The 15,728-nt window shown below is 39.3% G+C and overlaps 3 protein-coding genes across 5 annotated transcripts; all 3 read right to left on the bottom strand.

The window, feature by feature from the left end:
* Nucleotides 1–88: 88 nt before the first annotated feature.
* On the bottom strand, nt 89–4,006 carry LOC122040464 (UDP-rhamnose/UDP-galactose transporter 6-like). Of its 3 annotated transcripts, none has more exons than XM_042599786.1 (7): nt 3,786–4,006; nt 3,382–3,604; nt 2,104–2,312; nt 1,646–1,830; nt 1,369–1,569; nt 828–989; nt 89–739 (listed from the first exon to the last, which is right to left on the bottom strand). In XM_042599786.1, exons 3-7 carry the CDS (start codon nt 2,231–2,233, stop codon nt 407–409), a joined length of 1,011 nt encoding a protein of 336 aa, XP_042455720.1. In that variant the 5' UTR covers nt 2,234–2,312; nt 3,382–3,604; nt 3,786–4,006; the 3' UTR covers nt 89–406. The 3 variants fall into 3 exon arrangements, with proteins under 3 accessions (XP_042455720.1, XP_042455719.1, XP_042455718.1); XM_042599785.1 differs by having other exon boundaries at nt 3,382–3,492; XM_042599784.1 differs by lacking the exon at nt 3,382–3,604.
* Nucleotides 4,007–4,359: 353 nt separating this feature from the next.
* LOC122044343 (ethylene-responsive transcription factor CRF4-like) lies at nt 4,360–5,902 on the bottom strand. Its single transcript, XM_042604843.1, has one exon. The coding sequence runs from the start codon at nt 5,333–5,335 to the stop codon at nt 4,541–4,543; it is 795 nt and encodes a 264-aa protein (XP_042460777.1). The 5' UTR covers nt 5,336–5,902; the 3' UTR covers nt 4,360–4,540.
* Nucleotides 5,903–6,965: 1,063 nt separating this feature from the next.
* Nucleotides 6,966–15,302, bottom strand: LOC122040461. Its single transcript, XM_042599782.1, has 14 exons — nt 14,689–15,302; nt 14,518–14,604; nt 13,441–13,550; nt 13,286–13,336; nt 12,472–12,643; nt 12,043–12,363; nt 11,700–11,900; nt 11,121–11,603; nt 10,793–11,008; nt 10,145–10,333; nt 9,310–9,473; nt 8,471–8,623; nt 7,717–7,795; nt 6,966–7,505 (listed from the first exon to the last, which is right to left on the bottom strand). Exons 1-14 carry the CDS (start codon nt 15,103–15,105, stop codon nt 7,068–7,070), a joined length of 3,081 nt encoding a protein of 1,026 aa, XP_042455716.1. The 5' UTR covers nt 15,106–15,302; the 3' UTR covers nt 6,966–7,067.
* Nucleotides 15,303–15,728: the final 426 nt, after the last annotated feature.

Raw genomic sequence — 15,728 nt, 5'->3', positions numbered from 1 at the left:
TTCCACGAAGCAAGAAGGTATCTCTATTTCTTAATTTTATTTTCTCAAAGTAAAAAATAGTCATCACTTACAATATTACGTAGAATTCTGAAAGAGATAAAAACACTAACACACATAATCTGTTGGTAGCTACATCGGATACGAGTGTAAAAATGCAACATAAAAAACAAAACCAGTCAATTAATTAATACAAACCTTTAAATGAAAAATAAAAAAAAATGACTTTAGTTGCTCATCCAGTATGATCATGGGTCTTGAATTTTGTCAAGAGATAAGGAAAAGAATCACTAGGGATCCCAAATTCAATGGGATCATAAGTGGCAAATAATGCTATAAAGCAGGTAATTGATGAGTTTTTTGGTGTGAGAGTAAACAATGTACCATTGTTTGTTCATTGAACTGAAGTTTAAACTTTATCATTGTGATCTCCAGGTTCTGCTAGCAGTCCGTGCTTTGATGATTTGTCGACGGGCAACGGATAAGAAGGGCGTCGCTCTTTTCCTCCGGGCTTAGATGATGCATTTCCGTACCAGATCATGCCCAAGACTGCTAAGATCATTCCGAAGATTACGTGTAAGTTGAGACCTTCTCTTCCAAACAAGAAGAAACCCAAGATTAGGACGAGGATTGTCTTCATGTGTCCTATAACTTGAAAAGAGACGGCGGTGAATCTTCCTATGCAGATAAACTGGCTAAGATTGGTTCCCACAGCTATGGTGCATGAGAGTACGATGAAGAACTGAAACATACAAATAAAAGTGAGTCGTCAAAATACTTTCATTCAATGCAGTATCTGTTTAAAGATCAAAGCATCAACTTGTACTTACCACGGTGGTTACATTGTAATCAAATGTGTCCACCCTTTTGTTTGTCAACCGATAATCAACAAAGGGCCCTACAATCAACAGAGATGCTGCTTGGGCTGGAGCCGTGTGCCCGAGGAGGTTGAATGATCCAAGTGAATACTTCTTTTGAAGAAAATGCACGTACTGAGAATGAACACAGATATTTGTAAATTTGTTAAGAGAGCTAAAATGTTTGCTATTTATTCTCAGATCATTGAACCACTAACTTGAAGTATTGTAAGCCATGTCTAATAGTCACTTTTGCTTCTATAAATAGGTCGTATTAGTTTCATTTTACTTAAGTCATTTGTAAATTTGTGTGCAAGTTCAATAGAAGTTTTTCTTTCTTTCACTTGTTCTTTGTTCGGTTGTTCTTCTACTGACACAAAAATTGGAGATCTTGGGCTAATGGTGGTGATTTCTTTTTCTCCACATGGTTGAACAAGAATGCTAGAGAGATAAATCTGATCACGATTATGTCTAGAGCTGCAAAAATTAAGAAATATGGATCTTGATTACTTACGTATTGCTGCAAGGAAGTGCCCCAAACTGCTATAGTAGCTGATATGAGTCCTCTAGTATTCACGCTCACATCAGTAATTGTACAAATGCCAACACCTAAAAGAACCACCAGTATGCTGAGCTTTGTTGCCCTTGAATAATGAATTTTATCAAATACAACTTCCAGAAGACAGGATACTGGGATCATACACAGCTTTGCAATCTGTCATATAGTTACAAAATCATGTCAATTTATGAAATTCTATGTTTTTTACTTTATTGTTATGGCAAGGGCAAACCTGATAAAATCCAACAGAATTCCACATCAAACTTATATTCATACCAACTATTGATAAGTTTGCAAAAAGGACAAATTTTATAAGGATGGATAATGGTAAATGAGAGGGTTGAATGTATCCAAGCCACCTAAATACAACAGTCAGAACTGTGGTCGTGGCAAAATGTAGACCTGTTAACGTCGTGGCTGCAATAAAAAAACATAGAGACCATATGAGAGCAGACAATGAAAAAAATCAGACTTTATGCCTAGTAAATGCATCAATGTTCAGTGGTAGGGGAATCATGAAGTTCAACTCACATTCATTATTGTTAACGAAATTAAATCATTATATTCACAAGGTTGATATTATGTTTAATTCAAATTCTTATGTTGGAAGGTACAAAGAACTGCTATTTAACACAAAAAGGCATTAAATTAACAGTAGAACCATAAAAACTGAAACTTGTATCGCCATACCAAATGTGAAGTGATGAGTTGCCATTAAGGCCTTGTTAACCATGATAATCCCAACAGATGTAACAATATTGAACATCCATGCAGCTGCATCTAATGCTGCCTTCCTATCAGCCTTGCTTGTAGGTGCCATACTTTCTACTTGTGCGCACTTGCTACTTTATTCGTCTCTACGTCTCCAAATAATGGTAAGCATTGCTCCACAAATGCTTCTACATCAGAAATAGCAAAAACAAAATAAGTGACCTTCTATGATCTATATCTACAACAGTATTTCGAAAAGTAGTGGACGAGCTATATACGTAAATATGTTGGAACATTTGCCTACATTAAGCCTAGTATTCCCAACTATTTGAATTCATTTACAGAGATCTTATCTTTACATAAGAATTACTAGAAGGATATACTGCAGTTAGAAATGCCTAGTTCCACTGACATTCAACAAGTCATTGAAATAATCTTTAGCTTCTAATATCCTATTACTGCTTAATATGAGGTTAATTACTAATGTTAGAGTTACTAAGCGTGCCACAACTTGATTTTTTTGAAATTGTGGACGATGTCAACTCTAGGTCCCTATCTTTTCACAATCATACTAAATGCCCAAATGAACAAACCAATCGTATTCATAATAAGTAGTACATAATTGATGAAACATAATGTCACACTTTGTGGATTGATGAGATTGTAATTAGATTAAATTTAAAACAAAATTGTGTATAAAGACTATAAATCAAAGGTATTAAGACAAATAGTACAAAATTTGAATATATAAATAATAGGGATAAGAAAAAAAAAATCATTGATGAACATGAATCCATGTAAGTGAGAATATGAGAATTTTTGGTAACTCAAATCCATTATCTAACTAGAAGAAGATATTGCTGAAAGTATAATTAATAGCATAAAAAAATGGATGATCAAAATGGAGATTATTGAATGATCAAACACAAAATCAATAATAATCGTCACAAATCAACCTTTAAAACAAGTATTGGATGTCTGAAATATCTAAGAGATTATTGAACGCACAGTAAAACTAAGAGAGATCTAAGACTAGTATTAAAGCTCAAACTTTAGTTGACTTGATTGTTGAACCGCTCAGGCCATTTATCTAAATAGCTTCTTTGCAAGAGACAATGTAGGCGTTGGACTCATATACCAACCATCCAGATCATGGAGAACCACAAAAAGTATATTTTCTACAATCCTCCTTCTCAGGAACAACAAAAACAACAACAACAACAACCACAACAATAATAATAAAGCAGAATATGAAACCTTAGATGAAATTAGAGTTGTCCAAGGAGTTGTGCACGAAGCGTTCAATGCCTCACAATGGAGAATACACGACACATGATCTCGTATTGTGACAATGCCAATTCTAAGTCCCTTGACAACCGTGACAAATACCAGCAGTAAGTTTCTTAGACCCACAGCACAACTGCGATGGAAAACTAGAAGTATATCTGGCGGATCCATCCGCAGTTGCCTCATTATAAATCTAAAAAACATGTCAGGCACAGAAACAGAAAAAAAAAATCAAGAAATGGCACCAATGCGACAAAGTAAATAATAGATCAGATCATATCTTATCTCAATTAAACCGCGATCTCGATTTTAGCGATACGACGCGAAATCCTGCATCGATGAAGAGACGGAAGAATGCAGTAGATCCCACTCACCTGATCTGGCCAGGAAAGATCCAACGGTAGCTCCGTGGATCCGCAGCCGGAGAAGGGAAGATCGGAAGAAAGACGAAGCGAGGCGATGGTGGCGATCTCAATGTAATGCGGACGAATGCCGTGGGCGAGACGGAGGAGACGAAGCTGCTCCCCTACGCTTGGTTCGGTCTCGCTTCCTTTTCGTTGGAAGCCGAGGAGCATACGGGACACGAGATGGGACACGAGATGGGATTTTTTATTTTTTTTTGGACTCACATTCCGCTAATTTATTAGGAGCGGAATGATCGAGGGAAGGAAGAGCGACGGTTGCTACTTGCTGGACACTACTCTCGGCGATGGTAACGGTAACGGTAACGGCGCAAAGAAAGATGTAACGGGAGGTTTTTGTAACACATAAAGACGTAACGGTTAATGATTTTCTTAAATAAAAAGCAATTTTTATAATTTTATTATAATTTATATTAATATAATATAATATCGTTGCCCACTTTATTACAACCACGCACATCCAGTGATGCACCTGCAATTCTGTAAATAACATCACGCAGTATTTCTCCCTCCAATTACTGCTGCTACGAATTTTCAACGATTAAAATAAATAAATAATTCACTGATACACGCCAAAATTTCGCCTTAATTTTTAAACAAAATAACCGATACAATGAGCACGACAAGCCACAAGCGCCACAAATTTAAGTAACGGCCGCCTCCGAGGAAAAACGGCACAAAGTAGCGGAGTTACGAAGAGTTTAATTTTAGAATATAGCGGGTAGCGGTTCGAGCGGGAAGAGATCGCCGATCCCGTGGAAGTAATCGTTCTCTTCCCGTGCCGGCGAATCGTTCGCCGAGTAGTACTGCGGCGGCGCGGAGAAGGCGATCCAGGATGTCGTTGTCTCCTTCTGGTAGAGGCTTGGTTGGGTCGACTGCCACAGAGGTGAACACGAAAGATCGTTGTATAAGGGCGGCGCGTCGTCCAATGGAATTGGTAGGAACTCCGGTGACCAAAGACCGGCGTTGTGGTCTTCTGCGGACGTTTCTTTAACGGAGCAGGAGGGGAATGGCCGGAGAACGGAGGTGGGGGAGGAGAGGACGTGGGAGTCGTCGCCGGAGTCATAGGCGGCGGAGACGGATGTGGGAATGGGCTCGTCTTGGGCGGCAGGACGAGCGGCGGAAGCGGAGGAGAAGTTAGTGGCGGCGCCGGGGCCGCGGAGTTGCAACGCGGCGGAGTCGTACACAAACGCCGCCTCCTCGGCGGTGTCAAAGGTGCCGAGCCACACGCGGACGCCGCGCGAGGGGTCGCGGATCTCCGCCGCATACTTCCCCCATGGCCGCCGCCGGACGCCGCGGAACTTTGTGCTACCGCCGCTCGGCTTGCGACGCTCCTCCCCCGCCCCCTTCCTCCTCGCCCTCCCTCCCTTTCTTTCGCAGCACTCGAAAGCAATCTCCTTTACCCGACGGCGACCAGAGAAGCCGTAATGTTCTTCGTCCCCGGAGGAGTCCGTGGCGTCGGGGTCGTTCCAGAAGACGCGCAAGGTGCGAGCTTTCTTCATATCCCGGCGGCCGTTTCCTTCCCCGGAACCTCTGTTTCCACTTTCCACGGAGCAGACAAGCGCACGGTAGCGAAACCTCAACCAGCAGCGGCGGCCAAGGTGAAATCTTTAGAACGGGAAACAAAGAAGCAGTAAAAAGGGGGGATTCCGCCGAGATCTTGCAGAGGAATAAAGGGGTAAAGATAACTTCAAAGCGAGAAACAGCAAACAAAGATAAAACCCAGCCGAGTACGGTCGGCTACCAGAGAGAAGAGGGGAGGAGAGGAGAGGAGAGGAGAGGAGGGAGGGGGAGGAAGAAGGAACGGAAAGGAAAGATGAGAACTTTGGAGGAAAGGAGGAAGCTTGTGTGCTTCACACGGCGCAGTACTCTGTGCGATGTAGCAGCAGGGGGGAGATGCAGAGGAGTAGGTAATATTGTTGTTTTATGATCCCTCTGCTGCCGCTACTGCTGCTATCCCCAGGAGAACAGAGGAGGGCTAGCTTGTGGCCGGAAGAGAGAGAGGGAGAGAGAGAAGGGGAGAGCTAGAGGTCGTGGTTGATGTCTTTAATGGCGGAAGGTGAGAATTTTGGAGCAGGCGAGCTCGGAACCCTCGCTGGATTATTTAAAGAGTGGAATTAAGAGGAAAGCTCGCATTAAATTCGCAACTTAGTTTCTCACTTCCAACTGTTTAATTGTACAAGAAGGAGATCAAGACTTTAATTTTATTTTTCTCTAGGAAGAAAAATACTTTTAAAGAATTAACATATTTGTTGAAATATATTTTTTTTGTTGGGTTTATGCGCGAGAAGCAAATAGCCAAGGAGGGCGAGCAGCCTTTTGGTGGAGCCCACCGAGGTTCGAGTCCTCCTCGTGCAGCGGGCCGGCGTCACGTGAGGGAGCCGACCGTGGCCTGAGCCGCCCGCTCACCGCCAGGCTAAAGAAAGGCGGTCAATTCATCGGCTTGCGGACATTTGACCGGGCTCATTTAATTTATTTTTTTTCCAGAAAAAAAATTCATCGTTTATAAAATAAAAACAAATAAAATGATTAATGCTGAGTCAGCGGTGGTGGTTCTGGGGCCAATCGACGACGGTACTTTGATGATCTGCTGACAGCGACGCCCCGATCGGAGCTTTGACGGTAGCGACGGGCGGCGGCGGTGTTCTAGCACTCCGCCAGCAGCGAAGCTCTGGTGGTCGGCCAGAGGTGGCGTTTGGCCACTGCCCGACAGCCGATCAACAATGGCGCTTGTCAGTGGCAGTGATTCAGTCGATCGACCGGCGGTGGCGTTCTGGTGGCTCTTGATTATTCGGTATGTCAAAAAGCAAAGCCAGACAGAGAGAGAGAGACTGTGTTACTGCTGATTTGTAGCTACGGCGGCGATACGGGTGATGGCGAAACATGAGGGCTCAAAAGCTGCACCGTTGGCTGGTGGTGGTCGACGGCTGTGCGGCGAATCAACGACATGTCTTTTTGTTTTTGTTCTGGCTTCTCTCTCTATCGACTCCACATATGTCCGTCGCCAGCTGTAATAGGTAAGCTTCAGATCAGTCTTCAGATCCTTCGAGGCATAAAAACTTAATTTTTTTTTGTAAACTTATTAATTAAAGATAATACCATCATTAGTTTTTTTATATAATAAACAGGATCTAGAAGAAATGAGTAATCATTTCTGGAATCGTAAATGTTTTTTTGTGTAAAAACCAAAATAACAGTAGTAACAACGAAAAGAATGATGAATTTTCTGTGGTATCATACAGTTTTGGATGCGTTTGAATCACTGGTTTTATCGTGTAAAGGTTTTATGTACTTCCCTATCGATTTTTGCCGTGCCCGTTTCTTCATTCGTTGAATCTTCTCCTTGGTCTCTCTTTTCTTTCTTTCTTTTTCGCTTTGCCGCATGATCATCTCCCTATCGTGCACGCCTTGCCCGAAGACCTCACCGGTGGCCGGCCACAGCCATCTCCAGTTCGGGGGATCAGAGTCTGCCTCTTCTGCTAGATCCTCATCCATGCCCTTCAGTGTTGAGTAAGAAAACCACTTGATCCACATCTTGTTTCGTCTGTTCTCCAGACGATGATGTTCCTGCATTGATCCAGATTCCGGGTCGACATATATGAGCCGCCGAGCACTGTGGTATGCCCATACATTCACGAGTAGCTCCAGCAGTCTACTGTAGCAATGCCGGTCCTGTAAAAACATTCCATACGATGGTTTGAAACACACAGAAGTAACTGATATGGCAAGTGTATTAAATCTTAGTGTAACCATTCCCTTCCTGTTCTGAAAAATAAATAAATAGGTTTGGCACTTCATTATAGCATTGTGAAATAGTTAATCTCCAATCACTAATTAAATGCTGCTGAAAATGATGAATGGAGGAACGGCATGAGCAATTTACCTTAGAAGTGCTCAGGTAGCAGTACCCACTTCGATGATGCTCTTCATACATCTCCCTGTCCAATGCATCGACGAACATTCTGAAAGAGACCAGCCAATTTTCAGAGATATCTGATTACAATAACTAGAAAACGAATGTATATCCTATTTCATAAATAACTGTTGCATGTTGAACATAGACTTGATTCGCAAAGTATGCTACTTCTCATGATGAGAGATAATTCAATGGAATAGAAATAAAAAAGGCAAATACTATTATTCGCAAGTCATTGAAGCGAATTTCATTGGATTTATAAAAACAAAAAAGTAATATTGTTTTTTTTTTTCAAATCCAAGTATCAGTCTACCTGGCTTGAATGAGAATTATTGGTCATACTGACAGCAAACCAAAAATGGAGCCGGTAGGTGCCAATAAGACATCAAGGAAAAAAGAAAAAACATAGGAGGAAAGAAGTAAAGATTATTTATTTTGTCATTTCCTTTTTCTTTTCATCACCCAAGTAATCAATTTCACCCCCTCTCTAAGCAGCTATCCCTCCCTTTCCTTTTCCTCATTCCTCCCCCTTTTCCTCTGTTTTCTCCCTCCTATCTTAACAGTCAGTAAACCCAGCCTTTATGTAAACAATGATCTTTCTCCATTAAAATATTTCTGGGCACTAACGACTGTTGGCAGGCTTCATGAAAGCATGATTATGCAATTTTGCTTCAAATTGTAAAAAAAAAAAAAAAATTGTTAAAAACTACCAATTTTTTACCTTGAGAACATGACAAACTCGAGGAAAGACGGTGTTGGCAAAGCCCAGCTATGCATTATAGACCATGAATCACCATCATCAGGCATCAGTGGCAAATGGTTCCAATCATCTCCTAAACCATACATTCTTCGAAAAGCCTCAATTACAGCAGTCCTTGAAAGAGAAAATTTAAGAAAAATGATTTCAATCTTCATCTGTCACTGACAAGAAACAAAAGTATATGACACCGAAAGCTTTCTAAGGTTCAAAATCTAGTTTCCAAGAACCTAAAACCTAAAGTCCACAGCCAAAAGACAGGCACAACTCAACTTATTCCAAGTTTGAATTACAAAAAAAATGGTATATTCATTGAGAGTTGAGGAGAATAGAAATGAGACAGTTGTCTCTAACTTGGCGTTTAGGTAAAACTCCTAATCATCAAAAACTTCACTTATGAGCACAGATAATGTTCCTTGCAATTGCAAAATTGTTAGAATGAATAATAACCTTATTCATTGTAAAATTATCTTTGTGGTATAAAACACAATATTTGAGGTCAGTAAAATAAGATTGGCCAGAAAAATATAGACAAGGATAAATGTCACATTCATTAATTCTCCTTCCTCTAGCAGGGCCAAAAGCCGATGCCACACAGATAAGAGAAAGCTTCTCCTACGTGAAAATAAAAGGCTCTAAGTAACAAATTCCAAGTTGGGAATTTAATTTCTTCAATTAGTTAGCAGCTGCAAATATTTACTCAGGGAATTATTCTGAAGCATTATTTGAGCATAAACAACTCTCTTAACACATCTTTACATTTCCACAAAAAGAAAATGAATTCTGAAAAAAAAGTATCTAACCTGCAATTTCCAGCATTTATAGCATCACAAAATGTCCAAAAATCCATTTTCTCAGAATTTCTGGGATCTTTATCAATTGCAAACCAAAAGTAAAGTGAATCGCCATGGATTTCTTCTTCAATGGCCCTTATAAGTGATGTCTCAGCTTCTCTAGATAAGCTGGCCTGTGGGAGATCAAAACATTCTTAAATTTTGAAGGTGGAATGAGATTTATTATCTTTGGCAATATTGATAGCAACAAGCAATGCTATAGCAGCCTCAACCCCAACAAATTAAATAAAAAATACAAAATCTTTTGCCAATAGACAGCAGAAATGAATTGCAATAGTTATGTCAATGTCCAGCCCCATGCCAACCCAGTGGCCATAGTCTCTCTGCTTACCTTCCAAAATCTGTGATTATTGATAGAACAAACAAACTAGAGTTCATTGTGAAAATTTCAACTTTCTAATTTGTCTTCTTGCACGAGCAACCAGAAAAATTTGGACTCAACATTTCCACTGGATCTGAATGAGGTAAACAATGTAAATGGATCGACAGCATTTCCCCTGCAGGATCTGACTCGCGTGCCATGCTAGAGGTCTATTGCTTTAATAAAAGAAATTTCATCCTAAATAGCAGCAATATTTTTTGTAGATTATCACAACCAATGTCAATAATTAACTCCTGTCAAGCAGCAAGCGAAACACTTTGATTCAAAAGACAGTACACAGCAGAAGGACAATGAAAAATTTATCACCGTTAGTTTCAGTAGGATATCCACCTTTGGCATTTATAAACTTAACAAAGTAGAAACATAAGTAATGAAAAGTGCAAACATAGGAGATGCACAAACCTTTCTTGCAGAAACTCTCCAAGATTGAAAACCAATCCAAGCATTTTTGTGCACACTGTCAATTAAGTAAGCTAAAGCAAAGAATGCTCCATAATCACCAAGTGCGTCTCTGTAATATGGATTGCTAAGAAGTGGGAGACGAGAAGAAGCATCTATATCATCAGTTTCCAATCTCTGGCCTTTAGAAGACTGTTCATAAAAACAAACAATTGATTCACCAAAAAAAAAATGTAGAAGAGCATCTTCTTTTATTTACTAGACTGCACAATAAAGTACCTTTATTAGAAATAATTATTTAGATAACTATATTTGCAATAATGACCTGCTCCCAGACTTAACAACAAATTGTATCACTACACCCACTTCTTGTATATCATTCTTCCACCCCAATTGTATGATCATGATCCATTACCAGTAATATAGGAGGCCCTTTAGCAAATTTTTTTTCTCTAGATGTTGAATGCTCTTTTATTAAAGATGAATGACATCCTATTCCTAACTGATTCAGACAATATACAGCACATAAATCACATCATAAATACCTAGAGTATAAAAAATCTACTTGTTCATGCATGACTCCCTTTTCAAATTCCTACATTACCGTTTGGATGTAAGGTCCAATGTATTAATGATTCATTAACAACTTACAAGGCTGATTCCACGATAAAGTGACGTCTGATGTAGAAATGGCCAAGTCGCCTCACCAAAATAAGGTTCATATATACATAAAGGTTGACCTGTCCGCTCAAGCTCCCTGTGATCTCTTTCCTTCAATTGAAACAATTCATTTTTCAGCCTTTCAGCTTTCTTGACATTTTTGTAAATCTCATCCCATGTTCCATGTGGCTGGTCATCTCTGTCCAACTGCATTGTGGTTCAAAAACCAACTTTTAAGCATAATGTGATTACAAAGTCAGTGTATATTGACCCAAAGTAACATAGTGACAGAGAACACAAAAATGCCCTCATCAATTACCTCCTCTAATCTATCTTCAGCAATCATCATCTCAGTCTTTTTCTCTTCCTCCCAATCAATTGGGTTCCATGTTCCATCAGCATCGGCATAAGAATGAGCAGAGTTATTTGTATGACTATTATTCCACTTCTCCACAAGATTCTTTAAAAATGTACTGCTTCGAGAACTACCATTGAGCAAGCCTTCCTCACTTACATTGGCAAATAATTCCCATTGCCATTGCTCCATCAACCTTAGAGGTATTTGTTCGACAGCCTTAGGATATAGAACATCAGAAGGAAACTTGATGACCTTTTCGAGCAAGGATATGTAGCCTTGAATTGCTTCAGCAGCCATGAGGTTTCTGGCATGACTTTTTCCTACAGATGCAATTCTCTGAGCAAATAAAGACAATTTTCCTTTGGAAATTGCATTAAGTAAAATCTGAGTAAGCATATGAATGTTCTCCTTTGGAAAAAGATACCCATTCACTTGATCATCAACCTAGGGGGAAATTATCAGCACAGATATTAGATTCTGTTTAAATAGAGTTGGATTTTGGAACCAATTAAGAAAAAAATGAGCATCAACAGAAATTACATATTTCCTAATCATGTCCAGATCTGGAGCAACGATAAGCTTCCCCAGACACATAGCATACTTTAGAATACTTGGAAAAGATTGCTCCTCCAAAAATGATCCATATATTACTAGGTTTGCTGAACCAAGATATTTAGGATCATCGCTAATAACAATATGCTCGACCAGGCCACTTGAATAGCCGGCCTTTTGTGCAATAGCCTGAAATAATGAAGATGACAAATAATTTTTATCAGAAATTAGGGAGAGTAACATATTCTGAAACATATTCAAAAAATCACCAGTGACAAATGAAATGCACCAATTAGTTTGAAGACTGAGAAAAAGAAACCAAATCCATTACCTCAACAGCCTTCTTGTAGGAACTAGTGAAGTTCCAACCATAAATGCAAACTTTCATCAGGGAATAAGATGTGTTTGAGGAAAGAAACTGCTGGAGCAGTGGTTTTAATGCTTCCAAGACAAGGCCATGTTCGAGTAACATGCCACTATATGAAAACTGGCTGCCAATAACAGTAATAAGAAAGTCCTCTGGCAGATACCCCAAACTCTCTTTCAACAATTGACCTTCATATCTGGCCAGAAAAGTATCTGCTTCCCATGCTTCGGCAGGAGAACCAGGAATAACAATATGGTTTCCCATATCAAATGCTGAATATGGTATCTGAAAGCTTACAAAAAATCAAAGAACATTGAACATAAATTAACATAACCCAAAGATGAAGCAAATTTTAAAAAGATTAAACAGGTTGAGCACCAAAACACATATTACCAGCAAAGAATGGGTTGGAAAAACTACAGCAGTAGCTCTAGCAAAATCTTGCTTCCAATCATTAACGAAATGCAACTGCACTTCGGAAGAATATACATTTAAATGAAAGACTACAGAAGCTTCTTCAATGTTCCATATTACAGGAATATATTTGAAAGGCTCCTGCAAAAGACTGTCAACTACTATAAGTATTCTACATCGATAAAATACATGAGTTCCATAAAATACATGAGAGCATTCACATGTCATCCTTTTCCTAACACAAGAATTCACATGTCAATATTTTTGTCATTTCATGTGCACTATTTATTCCTATTTTACAATCTCAGAATCTAGAATGCCTTCAGGATCCTTAAATGGAACAAAACAAGAATCAGAACAAGTCATAATATCACAACTCACAATTATTTGGTCAAATGATATTTGAGAAATTTCCACACCAAGGAGCATTACTATCAATAAAAAATCATTTGCAATTGTTTCCTAGTAAAATTCTTCGATATCTCTCATACTAAAACTGCCTCTATGAATCTTCTTTTTATCCTAAAATTTTTATTGGCTTCATAGTAAATTGAAGTTATAGCTTATCATATAGATACTTTATAAAAATCTATTTGGCCTTAAATGATGTACAGTTTCATCATCTTTAAAAATTGAAGTTGCACCTAAGTTCCCCAGCAATGCAAGCATGCCCAAGTATTTGATATGTAATGCATCTGAACTTTCATCTCATGCAACCAAAATGGATACCCATTCAGGTGCAATATGTTGTACAAGCAGAACTGCTATTCCAGTTACATGGAACATAAATTACCTTGAAAATATGGGACTTGCCTCCATAGAACTCACAAGAATGGCACTATATCTACACAAGGATGCAAATGGAAAATGAAATCAGAATTCAATCAAATGGAGGCTACACTTATCTTAAACTCCATACATAAACTCTGCATTAATTTCATCACTTACTCAAACCAATCTATATTTGCTCCAGGATTCAGGATGGAAGGGAAAATTACAACAAAGATTCCCATGGCTCGCCAAACCATGTGAGCAGGCCCATCACTGAATGAGAAAACCTACACAATATGTAACACCATAAAGTAACAAGAACGACCAAAACTCACAACAGTTCTTGCTTGAAATACAAATTACAATAGCAATATAATAGAAACAAGTATATCAGTAAATAGTTTCAGTTTTCAAATAGCAGTTGCATTTTAGTGTGAAATATTAAAAAATGTAGTATATAAGGATAATAAACAGATTTACTGACTGATAAAATTTCATCATGTCTTATAAAAATAGCAATTTAACCTCTTTCTTTAACAAGCTGAGATAAAAGCATATGCTTCAAAAATAATGCTTGTCTACCTTTTTCTTATCATTCAAACACAAGCCACTTTCATCCAATAGTTTCATATAATTTACTGTGAAAGCTGTAGGAACAAAGAATTTATTCTTAAAAACCAACAGCTGCAGGAAGGCAGCATGTAGAAATAAAGAACTTAATATATTGATAAAAGCCATATCTCAGCTACTAATCTGCCTTGAATAATACACAAATGCCACGTAACCTGGACCGAAAATCCAAACACACCAAAAATAAATTAAATTTCAAAGGTACCAATTTACATATAGATTAAAACCTAAAATGAAAACTCTTTATCGCTCCAACATATAACACCAAGATGAATTAAGCTGTGACAAAATTCTAATAAAATCCTGCATAAATTAATTAACAGTTGGCCCTTTCAGAACAATCAATTATCTACTCGATTTTAAGGTTAAAAATTCATCAGTGAAGCAATAGGGAGAGTTGCAAAAAGAACGCACATCAATATTAGTTGTTTCAATGAGCCAAAACTAGCATACAATCAAAATCCATCCTTCGTCATAAGACGAGGCATAATTTTATCTAAAATAAAAATACATGATGGAGATCATGTCCATAAAACAATTTCAGATTCATCAATAGCGTGGAGTTATAGATATGGGCGATGAATAAATAACAAAACAAAATCAAAACATCCCCCGGAAGCAAACCTGGATATCATATCCACATTCTTTCAGAGCAACCGCGATACTGACCATCTTCAGCTGCAAAGCATCCGGCGACAGATCGGGAACAACCTAACAAGTCACCGACACCGGAACACGAATCTGATCACCATAATAAAAGCAACCCCCAAAACTAGACAAGATATCAAGACCCACCAGCGCAAGCTTCGGCTTCCGCAGCTGAAACCGCTTCACGCGCCTTCGAGAGGCCAGAGCCGAACTATTCGCTTCCTCCTGCTTCTCCCGCTCCAGTTCAAAGAGCATCTGGGGGACGAACTTGATGCCGTCGCCGAAGTCCAAGTCACCGACCCCCGCAGTACCGGCGAGCGCGCTCGCCGAGAGACGCTCCGGGGACCGATCCGCGACGGGGGAGCTGGGGAGGAAGGCCTGGTACAGCAGCACGACGAGGAAGAAGGCGACGACCGCGAGCGCCCAGTGCTGGTACTCGATCTTGGAGGAGAGACAAACGAACCTGGGCCGCATCCGCGAGCGTCTCTCGGCGGCGGGGGAGAGGGAGGATCGGAAGCGGGCGGCGGGGCGCGTCGAGGGAAGCGGCTTCTCCAAGGAGCCCATCTCATCACCGGCGGCGAGATCGCGAGATCCACGAATGAGAGAGAGAGAGACGGGGAGGAGGTGCAAAAGGGGAGTATGAAGCGTGGGGAAGCATAACTTGGAGTTCGAAGCCGCGTATAAAGTATAGCAGTCACATCTCTGGCGCCTTGATTCCTGTGGAGAGAAGAAGAAAGGAAATGGCAGCTGAGATACTCCCCCGATTCGAGCGAGACTGCGTCGCTACTCTTACTCGTTTTATTTTTACCCGTTTAGATTACCCTTTTCGTTACTTTTCGGGCAATGAACTCGCTTTTTGTCCGTTCCCCTCTTTCCTAAAACATCATCCACCACAAACAATTAAACTCTAATCATAATTTAATTAAATACCAAAATTAAATTTATTTAGAACTTGTTTTGAGTTTTAGTCCTATAACTTATAATATTTTTAAATTTTAATCCTTTTTATTAAAATTAAAAAATTTTATCAAAAAATGTTGAGTTGTAAATTAAATTTAAGAATTTTATTTTTTTTCCTTGACTCATGTGACTTTTTTTATTCTATCATTAACTAAATATTTTTTAGTAAAAAATTTTAATTTTAAAGTAAAAGGATTAAAATTGAAAAATATTATAAATTACAGGAG

Source organism: Zingiber officinale, chromosome 2A (genome assembly GCF_018446385.1).
Source record: "Zingiber officinale cultivar Zhangliang chromosome 2A, Zo_v1.1, whole genome shotgun sequence".
In the NCBI taxonomy this organism is placed as follows: Eukaryota; Viridiplantae; Streptophyta; class Magnoliopsida; order Zingiberales; family Zingiberaceae; genus Zingiber; species Zingiber officinale.
Note: the sequence above shows the minus strand (reverse complement) of the source record. Positions and strands in the feature narration are given on the sequence as shown.

What these genes read in the sequence shown, in the direction of transcription:
- LOC122040464 (XM_042599786.1), bottom strand. Translation starts at nt 2,233, where the DNA reads ATGGCACCTACAAGCAAGGCTGATAGGAAGGCAGCATTAGATGCAGCT. An exon ending in AACTCATCACTTCACATTTG is followed by an intron (nt 1,831 to 2,103) that starts GTATGGCGATAC and finishes TTTTTATTGCAG; the next exon opens with CCACGACGTTAACAGGTCTA. An exon ending in GCACTTCCTTGCAGCAATAC is followed by an intron (nt 990 to 1,368) that starts GTAAGTAATCAA and finishes GTTCATTCTCAG; the next exon opens with TACGTGCATTTTCTTCAAAA.
- LOC122044343 (XM_042604843.1), bottom strand. Translation starts at nt 5,335, where the DNA reads ATGAAGAAAGCTCGCACCTTGCGCGTCTTCTGGAACGACCCCGACGCC.
- LOC122040461 (XM_042599782.1), bottom strand. Translation starts at nt 15,105, where the DNA reads ATGGGCTCCTTGGAGAAGCCGCTTCCCTCGACGCGCCCCGCCGCCCGC. An exon ending in CCTACAAGAAGGCTGTTGAG is followed by an intron (nt 11,901 to 12,042) that starts GTAATGGATTTG and finishes TCATTATTTCAG; the next exon opens with GCTATTGCACAAAAGGCCGG. An exon ending in CTGAAGATAGATTAGAGGAG is followed by an intron (nt 11,009 to 11,120) that starts GTAATTGATGAG and finishes ACCACAATGCAG; the next exon opens with TTGGACAGAGATGACCAGCC.